Below are 19,529 nucleotides of genomic sequence, written 5' to 3' on the forward strand. Positions count from 1 at the left end.
GTGACACCTTATTGAGTGGAAATCAGCTCTACACACACACGCACACACCTACACCTGTTTTCCCACTAGCTCATTTCAGCTTTTCCCTCTCAAACCCTCTCCAAAATACATCTTCCAGTCTCTCTTCCTATTCGCCATTGTAAACAAGGATTAATTGGAAGAGGAAAAACCACCAGGCTGACTTGGTCTCAGTCTATACTATGTAACATCCCTGTTTTTCTAATGAAGTGCAATCAAGTTTAAATCATCAAAACTTCATAGTTAACTTCAAGCACCACACTCATCTTACCATTAATCAAATCTAGATTTAACCATAAGTTTGAAGAAAGAATAGTTAAAAAAAATGGAAATTGCACAACTTGAACACACACACACACACACACACACACTGTTCAGCAAGCTGTTGCCTTTCCACCCTATTGTTAGCAAAGTTCCTTTTCCTGCTGTGTGTTGTTTCTAATTAGACCAAGACAACCAGCTGTCACGCACACACACACACACACACTTTTTGCTGGGTGGCCAGTTTGCCCACAGGACTCACCCTTGAGAATTTAGCCTACGGGAAGTCAAGTAAGCACAGGTGAACCGTGTGTTTTGTAGACTGCGTGAGGCGTGTATAGGTTTATTTGAGAAATTTCAGTGGTGCACAATTTATTTCTCACTTTCTCACCACCCATTTTTGAGCACATAAATACATAGACAGAAACTCACATTTAACTGTTATATTTCCATTCAGCAACCTCCCTATTCGGTAGAATAAAGACCAGAGTACAACCAGCACTTATAAATTATATAAAAACCTGAAGCTCCGGGCAACCATTTGGTCACTACAAATACAAAATGGTGAGTGCAGTCACCTTAAGCCAGATTCCTCACAATGATCCAAGAGTGCTACACTTCTACACAAAAACTTTCTGGTCTCTTTGGTTGTTTGGCAACAGTAAATGAAACCTGTCACTCAATATCAGTCAATCTTGGTCATTTATTTGTGTACTTCATTTAATTTCTTTTTATCTATTTCATGTGTTTTAGGTAAGCAAGACTACAAAAAGACAAAGTCGGTTTTGAAAGCAACACGGCTGAAAGCTGAAGCGAAGAAGAATTCCTCTGGATTCAGGGTGAGACTTGGTTTCTGTTTAGGACTACTGCAGCCTTTATCTATATGTATTCTACGATTTGTATATATGTATATCCACACTTAAATGTCTGTCCTGGTACAATTGTGGTTCTGCTTATCTATGTACAAGATCTGCTAGCCAACTTTTCCCATGCTCCTTTTTGTATTAAGTTTTTATATTTATATTTTTTTTTATTCCAGACACACACTGTCTTATTGAAAGAAGTTACTCTAGGTCTTCAGGGAATATAATAATCCATAGTAGATCTTCACATAATTATGTGCTGTGGGCCACAGTCTATTCTTTTAAGATCCCTGCTGCCTTGCTAAAGAAGGTATGCTAGTGTCCTTCATAGATTGTGTGTAAAATAGTGCTTTTCTTTACCAAAAAGAGGAGATATAAAATACAAAGGTGGTCTTATCCTTTCAATGGCAAAGGAGGGGCAACGGGAAGGTGGGTGAAAAGAGGAAAATACAGTATGCAGATGAAAGAAGATGAAATGGATAGAGCAGGTAATGCTAAAGTAAAAGGAGGTTAAGAGATTTGGAGCCAATGACGGGCAAGGCTGAGACATGTAGAGAGGAGGGAACATGGATCTATTGGCCAAAGGATGCTGAAGATGGAACAAGAAGAAAAGAGGAAGACCAAAAAGAACATTTTGGGATATGAGTGGCCCTGCAGAGGGTTGGTCTGACAGAAGAGGATGCTAGCATCAGGGCGAGGTGGAGGCAGATGATCTGCTGTGGCGCCCCCTAAAGGGGAGCAGCCAAGAGAAGAAGACGATTGAAATCACAGATTCCATGAGAGGAACTTTTATAACTTTATTTTTTAGTGAAACTCAATTGAAAGACGTCATTACAGTAACATTCAGTATTAGTTCTTGAACACTTATTGTCCTTTGTTACACTGACAGGTTCTGCTTACAGGACATTAAAAGCCAAAATGTTTCACTTCCTGATTAAGCCTCAGTTGCTACGAAGTGAGCAGAGATGAACAAATCGCAATGAGGATTAAACACTGGGTGAAATGGTCAGGTTTTAAAATATGCATCTCTTAGACATGCAGGGCCTCATTAAACACGTCTTTAATCCAATTAGATTAGTCCATATCTTGAAATATTGATATCGGTCATGAATAATTCATGTTTTTCATGCCCAAGATGAGTGGAATTTTCAGAGGTTGGATTAAAAATACCTCTGGGACGAGGATATTAAACTGTCTTAGACCTCTTGGCCCCGAGTTCGATTGAAATTCAGCCCAAATGTAATGGATATTTGGTCACGCTTGCTTTCCCATCAGGTCCTTTTAGCGTGATATGAAGTTGAAGAAGTGATTTTTACACAGCTCTCTGATGACAGTAGAAAGCCTCCCTCACTCTCTCTCCCTCTCTGAACCTTTGGTTGACAGCAAAGATTTGGCTGGAATTTTTAGGGCTGGTTTGGATGTTGGGGCATGTTGTCCTCTTCTCTTCTCTTCTCTTCTCTTCTCTTCTCTTCTCTTCTCTTCTCTTCTCTTCTCTTCTCTTCTCTTCTCTTCTCTTCTCTATATTCCTGGTTGAGATGCTGCTCTCAGATGCAGCTGGCACCTCAGAAGGGCCAACAGACATGCGGGCACAGAGAATCTGACAGCTGCCAGGGCAGGCTGTCTCGGGGCTGTCCTGGTAACGGGGCAGTCTGGATGAGTTGGCAGAGAAAAAGGATGGAGACACTGTGGTGGAGAAAGTGAGAGAAGAAGAACTTCTGTTCCCACCGTAGTGCTGAGTTGTCTGGGTTGCTTTAAAAAAAAAAAGAAAGGAAAAACAACCCAAAAACCAGCCACCTGCTGTATCCATGCAGGTCCTTATACACAGGTTGAGTCACAGTGTGTTTACGGAAGTAACGACTTGTTGCCAGAACACAAGTCTTTGGCTCTTCCAAAGAGTGGATGGTATGTGGTAATGACAGCAGAGAGGGAGAAACTGGCAGGAAGTGCGGTCTGCAGCCTCTCCTCAGGTTGCCTAGAGAAGAAGCAGCGCCTTCAAAGTAGCTCCAGCACATTATCTTGCAGCAGAGGAAACGAGCCTGCTGCCTTGTCTAATTGGCACACTAGCCTTCTGTTCAGTTCTGCACTGTTTTCCCTCAGTCTTATTTAGCCACTGAGCCTAGGAAGTTGTGGTAGAGTGGGTGGGGTGGGGTTTCTTATGGAATTGGCAGAGTATGGAGACGACAGATAATGATGGGTATCTTCCATCTGTCATTTGTGAATGTGTGCTGTGTGGCGAGCGAGATCCTATAGATCCACAAGTATTAGTTTTTTGGACATTTTTTGCCTCTTTGTGACAGGAGCAGGTGGGTCAGGATGCAGGTGAGGATTTGAACCATGGATACAGCTTCATATCTAGAGTTGTTTTAGAGTGTTTTTGAAATTACATGCTATTTTTCTATACAGTATTTGGCATTTCTTATGTTCGTACAACTATAACTCACGTCAAGAAGCTCCAACTTTTGTTTTAACGGGGCAGATTCGAGTAACCGAAGCAGTAATTAGTGAAATGCCTGAATCAGTGCTGTTAGAGAAAAGCTCAAGGCTGTGTTGGGAGCTTTGTGGCCTTTTGTTCTATTTAATGGTGCTGCTGTTTATTTCTAACATGACAGTGGCACATTCGAGCTTTTAAACTTTAAACTTGTTTCCATTTCAGCATGGGGATGTAATAGCAGAGATGTTGTAATCAATTTACTCTTTGGCCAAATTAAAGTGAAATTCATTCATAGTTGTCATATCTGCCTTTTTTTTTTTTTTTAAAGCAAATAAGCACCAAGTATAAAAAGTCATTATTTTTCTGCATCGCTAAATTGAATGCATGTGATGTAGTCTGCTGCAACGTCACTGCACGGCTTAGTTCAGTCATGTTAGCAACTTGTGGCTCACCATTTTACACAAATAAAACATATTCCCTCTGCTGAACATCTGCATCACACTCAGAGCACATTGTCAGAAAAAGGATGGGTGAAAGTGTGATGCTTGCAGCCCTTTTTTAAACCACAGCTCTGAACTACATCCAGAGCAGCTTATGTGTGCAACACCATGAGTTACCATGGCAATCTGGAAGAGAGAGCTACCTTTGTGACCTTTAAAACTGGCTTTAGGCTCAGCAGCCTTCAGTAACCTTAACTCTGTAGCTTTCCACCCCTCTGGACCCTTGGATGCTGTGGTAAGCATTTTTTTTTTAAATTTGTTTTGTTTTTCCTCTAATAGACGACGTGATTAAATTCAGCAAAATTATCAATAGATTTGAAGCTTTGCAAAAGAGTGAATGTGGTCTGAAGGCAGGAGAATCTATTCTGTCGGTGATGGAGAATCGATTGCTCAACAAAGGAAACGAATATATCTACAAAAATTAACTAGAAATTTCAATTTAATCGGTCAGAAAAAGTAACACTTTAACGGTTGATTGTTTGTTGCTGTGGCTGGTATGGATGAGACCTGCTTACTAACTGTGCTCCAAATGCACCGACGGTTGTGTGGCTCTCACAAGCTGCCACCCACATACAGCCCCAGACACACCGACTCTAACCTGCTTAGCACATGGCAACATACAAATAGACGTACACACACGTGTACGTGCACAAACAAACCCAGGAGGAGAATAAAAGTCGAACCAGATGAGGGGATGTCTGCTGAGCTATGGCTTGTCGCCAGGGTGACGGGGACTAGGCTCCCAGCATGCCGAGTGTGCTGCAGCTGCCGCCAGTGCTGAGAGAACCACACGATGAAGATGATGATGTGTTTGGGCCCCATCCAGAGGTCTCCATCAAAATGTGGGCAGAGAGGCTGTGTGTTAGTGTCTGAGTGTGTGTTTGTGTGTGGAGGGGAGCACATAAATGTATTTGTGAGACAAGGCAAGAGTCAACGCAGTGGGCTACTCTTCTTGAAAACAATGATCTCAATCAAATGCAGGTGCTTTCTCCAACTCGAGTGTTTTCACTGAAACCCCTCCAGCTTGTTTTTATAGACAAGTCACTGTAACCAGCTGTTCTCTTTATCTCTGAAACCTGATGCAAAGAAGGGGGAGAAACCTGAATTGTAATTTTTTTTGTGTGTCTCCAGCAATTCAATAAAATGCTTACCTATGTCAGAAACACAATGTTTTCTTTGTGATATTCTCGACAGAATTACAAACGCTTCTCTTTGTTGTGCTTCTTTTTCTTTTTTTCAAAGCTGCCACAGAACACACGAAAAAGCAGAAAACAATCAAGCCTCAGTGATTTGATAACAGTTCTCTTTTCTCCGAGGCCTAAGCAAAATAGAAAAGTAAATCAAGCGGTGGAAGCCTGGCGGTTAATATATGAAACTAAAGTGCATGAAATTTAAAAGTTTTCCAATTAAGCTAGGACTTTAAGCTGTTTGGAGGCTGCTGGGATTCAGATAAATGTGGGCTGAGGCTAATGAAGACCAATGCTGCTGATGACTAGGCACTACAACATGTACACAGATAGCTGTGGATGCTGTGACGCCTTTTAATTGTCACCCCCATCGCCTTCGTCAGAGAGGAATTATTATTAGCCCCCCACCACCCCTCATTTGTGCCGAGCTTTATCTCTCACTTGTTTTCTATTTCATTTTCACTCCCTTTTTTTTTTTATTATTTATTTATTTTTCTATCATTTTCTCTCTGCAGTTTGGCCCATTGACTGATTTTTGTAGTCTGCCATGTGTGTACGTGCAGTATAAGGGAATCGTTGAACTGATGTTTTATCAGATTGTCATATAGTTTTGTTGTTCCAATTTTTTAAAAGTGTCTTTTAGGATGACTAAGCTTATCTTATTTTCTTTTTTAGTGCTTTTTGCCCGTCTCTAACCTTGTGTCAGCCTCTTTCATGAACACGTGGATTTTGTTCAATTTAGTTTTTCCCTGAAGTCTTTTTATAAATCTATAAATGGAAAACTGAATTTATTAACATTTGCAAAGATTTAAGATTTTTTTTTTTTTGTAACACTTGCCACGTCACCTTTGTTGTTGTGGCCCAGTTTGCAATTTAAAACTCATTTCCACGCTCAAATATTTCTTTTTGAATAACCTCCAATCAGACTGTACTCTGTGCTCTTTTAAAGCTCTCCAAGCTCTCCAGTGTTGATTAGAAAGTTTGCTGCTAATGAGTTCTCTTGATAAAGAATAACTGGCATTGTTCAATACTCTGAGTGCCCCTAATGAAACTCCAGCTGATGAAGATTGTAATCGTGTGAGCACCACATAATGAACAAGCGCTCCCAATTCCCATTTTCAAGTTGAATACCACTCCTTTGGAAAGCCTCAATTTGTTTGACAATTAACCGATAGAAAATCTAAAAAAAAAAAAAAAAAAATAGGCCATTTTGTAGAAGAAAGTTTAACTTATCAGTAAAAATGGAGGGAGGAAAAAAGTGAAAGTGGAGCCTGACTGCAAATAGATTTTTATTTATTTTTATTTTTTTTAAATACTGCAGCCACTTTCTACCCAGCTTCTGAAATGTGATGCTGCAATGTGGGGGTTTTTTTTTTCATAGATGTTGCTTCAATTTTGCCTACCAGCACCTAATTATTACATATTGTGCCGTGTGTGTGAGAGAGAGAGAGAGAGAGAGAGAGAGAGAGAGAGAGAGAGAGAGAGAGAGAGAGAGAGAGAGAGAGAGAGAGAGAGAGAGAGAGAGAGAGAGAGAGAGAGAGAGAGAGAGAGAGAGAGAGAGAGAGAGAGAGAGAGAGAGAGAGAGAGAGAGAGAGAGAGAGAGAGAGAGAGAGAGAGAGAGAGAGAGAGAGAGAGAGAGAGAGAATGGCTTTACCATTTCTTCTTGGTGGAAGAAATGGTAAATGGCCTGTATTTGTATAGCGATTTACTAGTCCCTAAGGACCCCAATGCGCTTTACACATTCAGTCACACAAACATTCACACACTGGTGATGGTAAGCTACATTGTAGCCACAGCTGCCCTGGGGCGCACTGACAGAGGCGAGGCTGCCGGACACTGGCGCCACCGGGCCCTCTGACCACCACCAGTAGGCAACGGGTGAAATGTGTTGCCCAAGGACACAACGGCCGAGACTGTTGGAGCCAAGGCTCAAACCGGCAACCTTCCGATTACAAGACGAACTGCCAACTCTTGATCCACGGTCGCCCCAGTAGGGCGATAAGTAATTTAGTTTGAGTTTGTTTAACAGAAAAAAATGTTGTACTTATGAGTGTATATCCCATTGGTATGTTATTGGGTCTTTCACCAATTGATGCACTCTCATAAACTTACAGTTGAAAATTCATAGGAGTGGGTTGCACTGTGTTGCCCAGTTATCTTGAATACAGTGGCTGAGATGGATGGACACCGCAGTTCTGCCTAATCGTGTTTTATGTATGTGGCTAGAAACTGGCCACAAGCATAGTACACTTTATATGGTACTTTAAAAATCACATATAGGCTTCTTTTTTTTTTTTTTTTTTTTTTTTTTAAATGTATATGACCATTCAACTCTTTCTCATTATCTCTTTCTCCTCCTCCATCAGTCCTTTCTCTCCTCCCTCATTTCTAACTCCTCTCCTAAATTGAAGTCAGGTCTTTGCAAAAGTGAATAAACATGCGTATTTAGTCCTGATATTGACAGTGACAGTTACTGTCAGCAGATTAGACATGAGACCCTCCCGTCACCGGACAGCTGACGAGCTGTCAACGACGACAACAACTGATTACAAGCTAATAGTTTGATTAGTTGAGGTAAACAGTGGCCTGACAGTCTGCGCTCACTACAGATGAACGGCAGCCAGAGTTTGTCCTAAAAATAAAAGAAGTGTTTTTTCCATATTGTCCAGCCCTAATCATCAGTCCCCTAAACCAAGTTTTGTTTTAAGTTGTGATCATATATAAAATAGTTACTTATTGTTTTACGAGTTATTATGTATTCTTAAGGTTTTCTAGCTCGATTACTTAAATACTGGAGTAAAATGTACGTTGTAATAAAAATACATAGTGGATTGGATTTTTTTTTTATAAAGTAAGTAGTGTTTCACATTAGTAGTATTACCTAATTATGAGAAGTGATTTCTATTGGTACAGTTCTTTTACAATTTCAAATGTTTTTATAGAAATATTTTGTTAGCATATTTTCTGAAGGGCTAGCGTGTACGCGCCGTGTATAACAACACAAAATTCAAATTAAAAAAATAAAAGAAGAAGCTGTTTGACACTGTCAATGTGAAGCTGTGGAGGATTTTCAACTGCTTCCAGTTTACGTTTCTGGTTTAAATATGAAAACAGATACAAATTCATATATTATTATGACATACACAGATGATGATGATAATAGCTTTGTTTGCTCCTCTGTAGCAATTTTTTTCCTGCCCAGTTTAATATCTGAAACTAAAATGTAATTGCTATAGTTAGATTTGCCCTTTTATGCACATCAGTACAACTGTGAGCAAGAGTTTAAATATTTATTTTGTGGTTTTCAAAACAAGCAAAGAAAACAACAAATCTTTATTCACATGCGGTGAATTTAGATGAAAAGAAAGGCATTAGAGACTTGGCAAATACAGACGTAACACAAATAAATAAGCACAACAATTATGAAACACTGCAATGACATTCAAACAAAGCAGACATTCATGAGTGTAAAGACAGACTCAGAAAAATAAAAAAATGCTCACAAGAACATTTTGAATATATTTTTAAACCTTTGCTCTCTCCTCAGGATGCGTTCCTGGTCATCGCGGCAATCCTGTTCTTTGTGCTCTGCATGTACGCCTTCTTCTACCTTAACCTGAGCACCGAGATTAACCTGGACGTGGATGTGGATTAATAGGAGGTGGACAGTGGACCAAATACTTGGCTTCTCTGTTTTATGCACATGGGCGAATTGGTTAACGCAAACTACCGTTTAGTTTTGTAGTTTTTTTGGGGCTTTTGTTCATGTTTTTTCCCCACATTTCTTTGGTGACGTGCAGACTGTGAACACACTATGAAAAGACACATTACTGCATATCACACAGTCAAGTTTCAGGGTTTTTTTTAAGATAAAGGTTTTGGAATTGATCAAACACAGAAATATTTTTCTTAATCTTTCTTTCTGCAATGAATTTTTTCAATCTAATGATTCCCCAATGTAAAACCTTTTTTTTATGTGGTGAATTTAAGCCAACTAGAGTAAAGCATTTAAACGACGGTGACCTCCTGCTTGACATCTACCTTCTGTAAAGAAAGTTATCATCCTTTTACGCAACTGATCCGAGCCACAGTGGAGACTAAGCTTCGTTAGTCATATTCAGCAGAGTCACGTCCCACTGTTTTCACCGCTAATAGAAAAATGTAAATCTCCCGCCGAAGCTCTCGTCACATCGAGACAAACACTCGCCTCACATTCCAGTGCACAAAACTCTCCTCCTGGATGTCTGGAGATCACAAAGTGTGAGATTAGAATCCACAAAGCCCTTGTCATGATTGAACATGTGTGCAGAATACAGAATAACACGTTGCCCGACTTACGTCGTGGAGGCAGACATACTCAGGGTAAGCACACAAATATTATTGGGTTCATCAGATTGAATGTAAATTGTGGAGATAATTGATGGCTGACGTGACACAAGCCTGCTTCTTTTTTCCTTGTAAAAAAACAACAACACTATTTTCATTCCATCTTGTGTGCATTGTATTCTGTAAAATGTGATATGTCTGTATAGAAAGGGATATGAAGGACTGTCAATGCTTCTTTTTTTCTACTGCTTCACTCTTTGTGCCTGAGGCCTGCACGCTGCAATCATTTCAATTCAAGTGCTTCCACTGTTTGAGAGATCATTTGTTAGCAGAAGCACAGAGTCAGTAGCTTTTTATTATCTTCATATAAGTTTAATGGATTTTTTTTGATTCAAAATTGTATTTTTCCTATTTTCCTTTTTTTTTTTTTTTTTTCCGCAGAAAGAGCAATACTGTCGTCTATAAGGTTTTTATAGAAAATTAAGTTTTGCATAATGCATACAAGACCAATACCAAATACATATCAGTGCTTTAAGTTTATTCCAGCATGGTTTTTTTTTTTTCAGAAACCCTCTGGGGAGGGACGAGTCATGTCTGCTGCTGATATGATTCCTGAAATGTGAGATAGATTTTGAGCTTTCAATTTTTGCCTTTTCTCCCCTTTTCTCCCATGACCTTCTGACCTCTAGTAAAAGACCACATGTCAAAGAAACCATTATGATGAGCATGCACCCGCGCACTCACTCGGAGGCTTTTATCTCGCCTTGATACGTCCGAGCTCCCTCCCCCAACACCACGAGCCTCCCACATGTGTAACAATAGATAGCCTGGTCTAATAGACCTTCATACATGACACCTGTTATCTGAAAGGTCACCATTACCAACTACAAGAGCCTTGACATCAGCACAATAGAAAGGATCTCGCTGCCCAACCTGTGTATTCAGACCTGTGTTTGGAAAGATCTTTTTTCATAACAGTATGGTGGTTTGTTCTGTTGTTGAGTACATCTGTTAAATAAACATCTTAAAGTGTGCTTTTTTTTTTTTATTAAATGAATCAATCGTGTGATTCTCTATGACATGAATTAACTTTCTGCTTTTGTGTAATATATGTTTATCGCCGATATCTGTGATCTTTAAAAAACAAATGATGATATCATTTGGAAATACAAGAGCTATTACCATACGATGAATGATCACTATCCTTTGTTATCTTATTGTATGCATTTGTACATTTACCGTTACAGACTATTTCATAAATAAAATTTCACATTTCTACCTACCATCAATGTCACCTCCCACCTACACAAGAAAAAACGGTGGTATATAAGGTTACAGACCACCCCAGAGGCTTTTATTTCTGTAAGAAGGTGATTGTAATTGCATTTATTAATTTAAATAAGAGAAAGGTTTCCATTTAAGCACAATCAAAATAACAGCTGATCAGACAGTGTGTACTTTAGATGAATCATATGCATTAGAACCAGTGATGTTTTATATTTCTTATCTCCAGAGGTTTATATTCAGCTGTTAAATGTATGTGTAGTCATTACTTTGAGTCTTAAAAGTTAATGAATAAAAACATCCTAGCGTCGATTTACTTTTATGGAGTAAAAGCTGCCATTATTTCTTTTTAGATTGGTTTAATTCCCAGCTATAAACAACAGTGTTCTCTCCATAATGGGTTATTAAATTGCATTGACTATGTGTGGAGTGCTCTTCTGGTCATGTCGAGGCTATTTGCATGCCACTGGATTGAACTGCAGAGGCAGTGAGAGATGCTACAGTATAATGGCGAGAGAACAGCGGCAAAAGGACGTGACTGTGACATCCGTGTCGTGTGACGTGTCGCTCCTAATCGAGGGTGTTCACTGAGTTGTGCTCGCACAGGAAATTAATCAGGCATTAGGGCTTTATGAGCATTTAACATGACCTTTCCAGCTTTCCATGGGAGTTGAAACCACTGAAATTTTTACCTACCATCCTGTGACAAATGAGCTCGACGCTTCGTGCCCAAACTCTGCTCATTAGTCATGTACGGTATGTCACCAAGAGTAATTATACTTAGCCTGAAACTCACATTTGCACCAACACACAGTCACACAGACACATGCATACTTGCACATGTAATTTGCTGTGCTTTCCCACACTTGAGGCAATACAAACCTTATCATACATGCATGGCTGTTTACTGAGACATGAATCATAATTATGACTACTGGTGAACCAGACACCCCGCATTCGCAGCACGCTAGATTTGGCGTGCACAGTATTTGCTTTTGACATAAACAAACACGTGCATTTTGTCACATTTTCTGACGTCATGTGAACATAAATGCACCTTGACCTCCATGCATTTTCTGTTTAGTCTCTAAAATACCTCTGTTTTAATGCGTTTTGTGTGTATGTGAATATGGTCATACAGAGAGCTTCTGCAGCTGCCTTTCCCCAGAGTTTGTGTATGCGTGTGTAACATTTTCAGTATTCAGCACCCTGCCTGTGGCCATGCTCCAGTGGAGCGCTCAGTTTCTCTGACAGACCAGTGAGAAGTGAGAAGGGTCAGTCCCACCAGAAGCTCATTTAGTCCCTATCTCTTTCACACACAGACACACGGTCTCTCTACAAGTCACTCTGACAGAGAGGCTCATCACTCTCACTCTCTCTCTCAAACATGCGTTTGCGCGCAAACACACACACACACACACACACACACTGCTGCGCTCCCATTAGGGAGATGTAGTGAGAAGACAGGACTGATGATGCATGTCACAAAGTACTACTGCTAATCTTTCCCTTCTTTCTCTCTTCCCACTTTTCCCCTTCCCTCCCCCGTCATTGTTTTGCTTTAATACTTCACATGTCCCTCTGCTTCTGCACTTCTGCTAAAAAGACAAATATTTGTAGGTCATGCAATGACAGAAACTTTACTGTGTGCATCCAAGGTCACTGTGACAGAATATATAAAAGTGTATGCAGTGAATCTTTTCATTTTTCACTCATTAAGTAGCTTTTCTGCATTAGTCCTTGAGAAATGGTATGATGCAATACATATTATATGTAAGTTTGTTATTCAGAGATATACATTGTTCTTCATGCAAGTATTTGTCCTATAAATCATCATCCTACATCGCTAACACCCAGCTGAAATGCAGGTGTCTGCCTCAGTTCAGACTTTAATGTAAAAACAAACAGGCCCATGCTGAACTTGACAGTAATACTTTTGGTGTTTAATTCTCAGTCGACCTCAATTGTCTGCGTGTCTGATATGAATGCATTAGCAGGATTGTGCTGTGCGGTGGATTAGAACCTCCCCCGCGCTTTGTGAGGTGTGTGGTAATGCCAGACTTAGTGGATTCTGCTGCAAATCACATCCTCCCATCGTCCTCTTAATCCCTGATTCGCTGCCTAATGACACAGAGACTGAAGAACTCAGCGGGAGATCAGAGAAAGGCAGGGATGGCAGGGAGAAAGTGAAAAGTTGCAAAGACTCAAAAGTAGTTTGATGTCTGAGTGAGGCTGTGCACAGAGCGCTGTGGTTGATTCTTACTGACTGATATGTGTGTGTACAAGTTTTGGCTTTTGGAGCACATGTGTTTACAACTGCTCCATCTATAATCAGTGTGTCATAAGCGGATAGGACAGGTGCTCAACAGGTGTGCTCTCTGATACCAATCCCTCTCCATTTGCTTGTCGGTCCCTCCATGTTTGCACGCACTCATTGTGTTGTTCGTAGAGGAACACCTGGGCTCTGCTGCACCTGGGCTTGTTGCCCAGTCCTCTATCTGACAGCACACACACACACACACACACACACACACACACTGGAACGCAGCCAGTTCCTGTTACTGGCTTAAGCAGGAAGCAGCAGCTGACATCCTATCCTTCAGTTCCTAAGAGACTCAACACCCTGAGTAAACCATCCAACTCGGACCCACTTGAGACTGATTTACCTGAGAATCAGGCCTCTTGTACACACCAGTTAAAATGGGAAAGGAGCACACTGAGGACTCTGTTAGCACATTAAGCTAATAACTAGTGGGTACTTCTACTGAATTCTCTACAGCTGATTGCTTTGGGCATCTATTTGTTTTGCATTTCAAGTGTCGTTTATCTTTCCAACAAAAGCTGCAGTATGCATCACAGCTGCCTGAGCTTTCAGTGAATAAAATTCACAGCCAAGTGCCACTTTTTGCTGTGATTTGTCTGTTCAGATCACATGCATATATATATTTTAAATGAGCAAAGAACATGAGCAACCTGTTTCTTAAAATCTGTTGTTTTCATTTTTATTTATTTATTTTTATCTTTTAGCCAGAGCAAAGTTACTATGTTTCTCACATTTGTGCTGTTGGCTATGCACTAGTGAGCATTGAATTACCCGAGGGAATAATATCTACATGTTGTCTTTTAGATCGCTGTGTTGTTTACTGGAATAAGTAAGGCGATCTCAGCTCCCTCCTCCGCTCTCTGCGAATCACTGTTCCAGAAAGTAGACAGCAGTGATGGGCGCGTTTAAGGAGTAAAGTGTCTAACGTGATCGTTTCTGCACTAAGAGGCTCTCCAGTCACTTCCTAGTTTACAAAACATTCAGCAATTTATTTGTTTTACTGATAGACTGATAGACAAAGATGAAGTCTAGATCACCTAAATGCACTAGAAAAATTCACAGAACTAAGACGAGCACACTTTAGCAGCATAACCAGCATGATTAGTATTTTAATAGGCAGAAGCATCATCACTATGTTTTGGCAGTTGAAACAAGTGAACATGATCGATGCGGCAATAAAAAAGTGGCTATCAATCTTTCTGTTAGCCTCCCAAGCAAATCTAAACAGATATCATATTACACAAGGGTAAAAGGTCAAATCACAGGATCAGGGACCATATGCCCATTAGCTGTGTGTACCAATTGTCTTGCTGTCTTTATGTAATGGTCTTTTCTGTTTTCTCAGTGCTTTGGAAAGTCCACCTGCTCAAAACATCCTTTTCATGTTATATCTGTAGTTTTGTGAGTTACTTAGGGAATATTTACACTTTTAAGCATTGAGCACTGCAGATAGAGCGGTTGCAAGGTAGTGAAAGGATCCTCATTCTCTTAAGAAGGTTATGGCTGTGCCTTGTCTTTGATTTAGAAGACACAGAGTCACAGGTCTCCTAACCCTGGGGCAAAAGGCAAGAAGGCACTCACACTCGTATTCCTTCTTTCCCGCTTTTCCCCTCTTTTCTCACTTTGTCCCACAAATACATACACTGCTTTCTCTATTTGCCCACCAGTGAGCAGTCTCTCTATTTCTTGTCCCCTTGAGCCAGGAGGTCGTAGGAGGTTAGGGGAGATATCATTCAGTCATAGAAAACTTAGAGGAACAAAGACCACCATTCAGCAAAAACTTTTATGTTGTTTCATTTTATTTTTTTTATCGCTGCATCTCAGCTCAGCTAGATGTTTTATACTAGAAAATTCTTTCACTAAGAGTAGCTGTGCAAAGGCCAGGGTTAAATATGTCATGAAAACCAAATGCTGTGTATAAAACAGTGTATAAAAAAGAACTGGGGTCTTTGTTCTCTCCATGAGCTGAATATTTATTCACTCCTATTTTCTTTTAAATAAGTTAGACTGATTATGTAGATGTTGGAGTTACATCATGTTTTTATCACAGTAGATCGTGGCTTTGGGGATTGACTATGTGCACGTTAGCATATGCTACTTCCGGTGCGGAAACTCCTGTGGGGAGCTTTGTTTCCGGTGTCCTATTCGCGCCCTGTTTACGGTCCAAAACAAGTTAAGCAAATGAATGAATCAAGCGGCGATTTACATTTCTATAGATGTCTCGGGCATTTACCCAATATATCTGTAAATTTTGTTCATCGACTTGTCCATATTTTTTCCCCGCGCCTCAGAGCAAAAGAGAAAAGGGATTCAAATGTTATATTTCTCAGCTGTCCCTCGTTTATCGCAGGTGTTATGTTCTAAAAATAACCAGCAATAGGTGAAATCAAGTAGCCAATTTTATTTTTTGATGGTGCAAAACGTTTCGTGGACATCGTGGACATACAGCACTTCAGAGACACACTGCTAGCAATGGATGCAGCGATTCTGTACTGTACAGGAGAGACGTCACGGAGGAGATCGTCTGCAGCGATCAGGACGCAGGACACAATGTGTGAAAAACAAAAGCATGCAAACTTGCACTAAAAAAGCTGCGAAACAGCGAGGTGAAAGGTGAACCGCGTTATAGCGAGGGACCGCTGTAATTTTGAAGGTAAGTCACAACATACCCTTCGTACATACTAATGTATAGAAACCCTTACCAGCAATCATTCATTTTTTGTGTGGCTTTTTTCACGGTTTGTTAACATGCTGTGTGGGTGTGTACTTGACTAGCTGATATTGACATAACGGGAAACATCTGGTTTGACTATTCTTCACCTGTAGTTTGAATGCTGAACATTTGCCTGTTTAAATCATGAGACCAGTCACTATGCAGAGATGTGCTTCTGAATGTGGACGATGTGTCTTCTGCTGCAGTAATGCAGTTCTGCTTGTGTTGAGTGATGTAAACAACTGATCGATCTAAACTCTTTGAACGTAAAAATTGATCATTAGATTTTTTATGACACAACAGTGGTGAGTGTTCCCACCTTCTGCTCTTTGTAACTTAAGTGATCTTTCCATTTTCGAGTTTTGGACATGATTTTGGAGTATATCTTCACAGTAGCGATTGACCGCAAAGTAAAGCTACCGGAAATGCACAACCCCACATCCGGTCTCAAACCAGGAAGTTAGCATTTTCTCGTGCACAGGGTCAATTAAAGCGGTTAGTTAATCCTAATTAAAACATATGCACTATTGGAGGATCACAAGATTTCCAAAGAAATTTTCTTTCCTTTTGGAATATCTTCTAATGACTTTAGTGGTCTTCACCTTCTCCCACTGACCTGAACATTTGTGGATTTAACTCAAATGACTCAATACCTACTAAAATTGATGGCTTCCCTGGCAATTTAATAGAAACATTAGAAATGATTTTCTTTACTTCACCTCTTTAAGCCGTCATCAGGTAAAACTTTGTGCTTTATCGTCATGTATTTCATGTGTAATGCTGATTAGTTCATGTTAGCACGCCATCACACTAAGCAGGTATAGACATGATAGAAATGACAGTGGATGTTACCAATGCAGAACTGCACAATGGCCAGCAGGACCTGAGTTATAGTGATTGATGAGAAAATGCCTAGAAATCTTGATTTATGAAATCAATAAACATTGGACAAATTCATGGTCTCAATTACTAGTTTCATGTGTTATTCAATAAAATATGATGTTCAGATTGCAAAATATGTTCCCCAAGATACAGCTTGCTAACCAGCGAGTGTTTGCTGATCATCTTCACCCTCTTTAAAGATTTCCAAAACTTACATGGGGTCAGACAAAACATGCAAAAGGATTCAATCTACAATGAAAACAAAAAAGGTTCCATGGACACGTTTTAAATTGACTTTTTAAAAAATGGCATGCCCTGCAGAGGAAAAGCCTATTGATGATAAACTCAGGCCCACAGTTTGGTTACATCATACAAAACTGCTTTTATCATGAAGATTTGTCTTGAAGTCCTTGTGTATAAAAAGCTTAAAGTTATCACAGAATCAGCATCACCTGACAGGTAGCTGTCTGGGCTGTCGGCACACTTAGTGGCAGGTTGAGTGACATGGCAGTTTACACAGGCGTCCATGCTACAAAGTGGGAAAAACTTTTATCTGATATTTGCATTTGACTTCTAAATATCCTCTTGTAAAACACACACACACTGTGGGTGAATGAGAGGGAATGAGAGGCTGCGAACTAACAGGCCTTGGGGCTAAAGTGGCATTTACACAGACACTCCTAATATCAATACTTTGCTGAAGGACAATTTTTACACCACAGAGGCATTCTGTCATAAGTTTAATACACATCAGAGGGACCTGTGAGGGTCTATGTGGATGACACCTATCTGTACCAGACATGTTTTTAATGATGAGATTAGAGAGTGCACACCTGTGGCCCTCTCATTTTTAACACAACACTATGGCAGGCTGTTGAGTTGATTGTGTGTTTGTCTCCACTCTGTCAGTCTTCTTGTTTCAAGAATGCACCCTGTACAGTACTGGCCAAAGCCTTGAGCAACCCCTCATTTCTTTATATTTTACTAGCAAAACGGGAAATAGGTACAGCATTTTATTGAAATATGTGCAAACATGAAAGTAGAGTATATGATGCAAAAATACAAATGAGCTTGAAATTCACCACGTTTATTCTTCAACAATGGCTGAACTCTCTTAGGCCACCTTTATTATCATTTCTTTCAGTAGTCTTCAGCAATAGTTCACGAGGCTTGTTGAAGGAAATTCAAAGATTGTTTTTCGGATGTTGTTGGCTGCCCATCTCTCTCAAGATCATCTGTCATTGCTTCACTGGCTCTGAGGAAGCCAATCCAGGACTGAGAGTGTAACTTTGTTTTTCTATCCTTGTATCCTCTCATTGCATCGGCAGTGCCTTTGCCATGATGAAAAGTGAAACTGTTGCCATTCTAATGCTTTCTAGAAGATATTGCATTGTGTGAAATCTGATGACACTTTCCTGTGTTAATAATTTCATGAATTTTGATTACCACAGATCCCCAACACCACTGGCTGCAGTGCATCTCTGGCCCTAGGGATGCACCGATACCGATACTGGTATTGGGTATCGGGGCCGATACTGTAAAATGTGTGTGTACTCATACTCGTAAAAGTTAACCGATACCAACTTATTTCATTAATCAGAAGGTGGCTTGTCATTTCTGTTGTAGTTTTTTAGATTGGCCACTAGGGGGACATCCCGCGCTAAACAGGCACAGGGTTAGGCGAGTGAGACTGGCAGCTCCAGATAAAAAAGAGAAACTGGAGGCTGCTGTAGCTAGGCTAAATAAAATGTCAGCAGTGTGGACCGGAACAGCCAACTTTAACTCAGGTTTTGGAAAAGCAAAGAAAAATGTCAAGAGAAAATCCGCGGGCAGTTAAAATAACAGAGGCTCTGACTCATTTTATCGCTCTGGATGACCAGCCAATGCCGGTAGACTTGTAGTCAAGACCGCCTAATCCGAGACCAAGACAAGACCAAGACCAGAGGGTATCGAGACCAAGACAAGACCAAGACCAGAGGGTATCGAGACCAAGACAAGACCAAGACCAAGTTGAGACGAGACCGAGACCAAGACCAAGACCAAGACCGAGACAAAAAAAGTCTTTAAACTGCAGCCAGATGCTGCTTCGTTTACGGGTCTCGGGCATATTTATGTGTTTTTGCTTTCGCACAGCCCTCCTCACCGCTGTCTACTGTCTCACTCACTCACTGAGAGGACAGACGCATGCTCCACTTGACTGTTGCGTCTCTCACCCTCTCTGTTTTTCACTTAATTATATTATCCTATATCCTCGCATGTGATTGGCCACAATATGGAGGGATTGGAGCGTAGCTGAGCCACTGTGTGAGAGCTGAGCAGCCAAAGGAAATTAAGTGAGGGTAGAAATGACTGAAAGATTATTAGGCTCTGTTTTGAGCTTTGTTCAAAAAAGAATGACTTCATATATATATATATATATATATATATATATATATATATATATATATATACACACACACACACACATATGCAGGACACCTTAAACAAGTTTTTTAATTAAGCAGCAAGGCAGAACAAAGTCGGGCCTGTATCAAGACACAGGGACTAAACCCCAATTCAACCAGAAAAGAAAAGAAAAGAAAAGAGTGAAGGGTGAGTTGAGTCTTTTGCACAGTAGTGTATCGATTCAGTTTTTCTCTCTCCATAGATTTGTTGATCAAAATTGTAATATCATATGCTCTATGTTTAGGTGTTTCCCTTTCATCAAGTACAATTTCACAATCTGCATGCCTTCTTACTCA

The 19,529-nt window shown here is 40.2% G+C and overlaps 1 protein-coding gene across 1 annotated transcript in view; it reads left to right on the top strand.

Moving 5' to 3' along the window:
* triqk (triple QxxK/R motif containing) overlaps positions 1 to 18,834 on the top strand; it is a 34,555-nt gene extending 15,721 nt beyond the window's left edge. The window contains exons 3-5 of the mRNA XM_085148734.1: positions 1,033 to 1,118; positions 8,808 to 14,219; positions 14,256 to 18,834. Coding sequence (XP_085004860.1) covers positions 1,033 to 1,118; positions 8,808 to 8,915 — 194 coding nt within the window. The 3' untranslated portion in view covers positions 8,916 to 14,219; positions 14,256 to 18,834. The remainder of the gene's footprint in view (positions 1 to 1,032; positions 1,119 to 8,807; positions 14,220 to 14,255) is intronic.
* Positions 18,835 to 19,529: the final 695 nt, after the last annotated feature.

The sequence above is a fragment of the Neolamprologus multifasciatus genome, chromosome 22 (genome assembly GCF_963576455.1).
Source record: "Neolamprologus multifasciatus chromosome 22, fNeoMul1.2, whole genome shotgun sequence".
NCBI lineage: Eukaryota > Metazoa > Chordata > Actinopteri > Cichliformes > Cichlidae > Neolamprologus > Neolamprologus multifasciatus.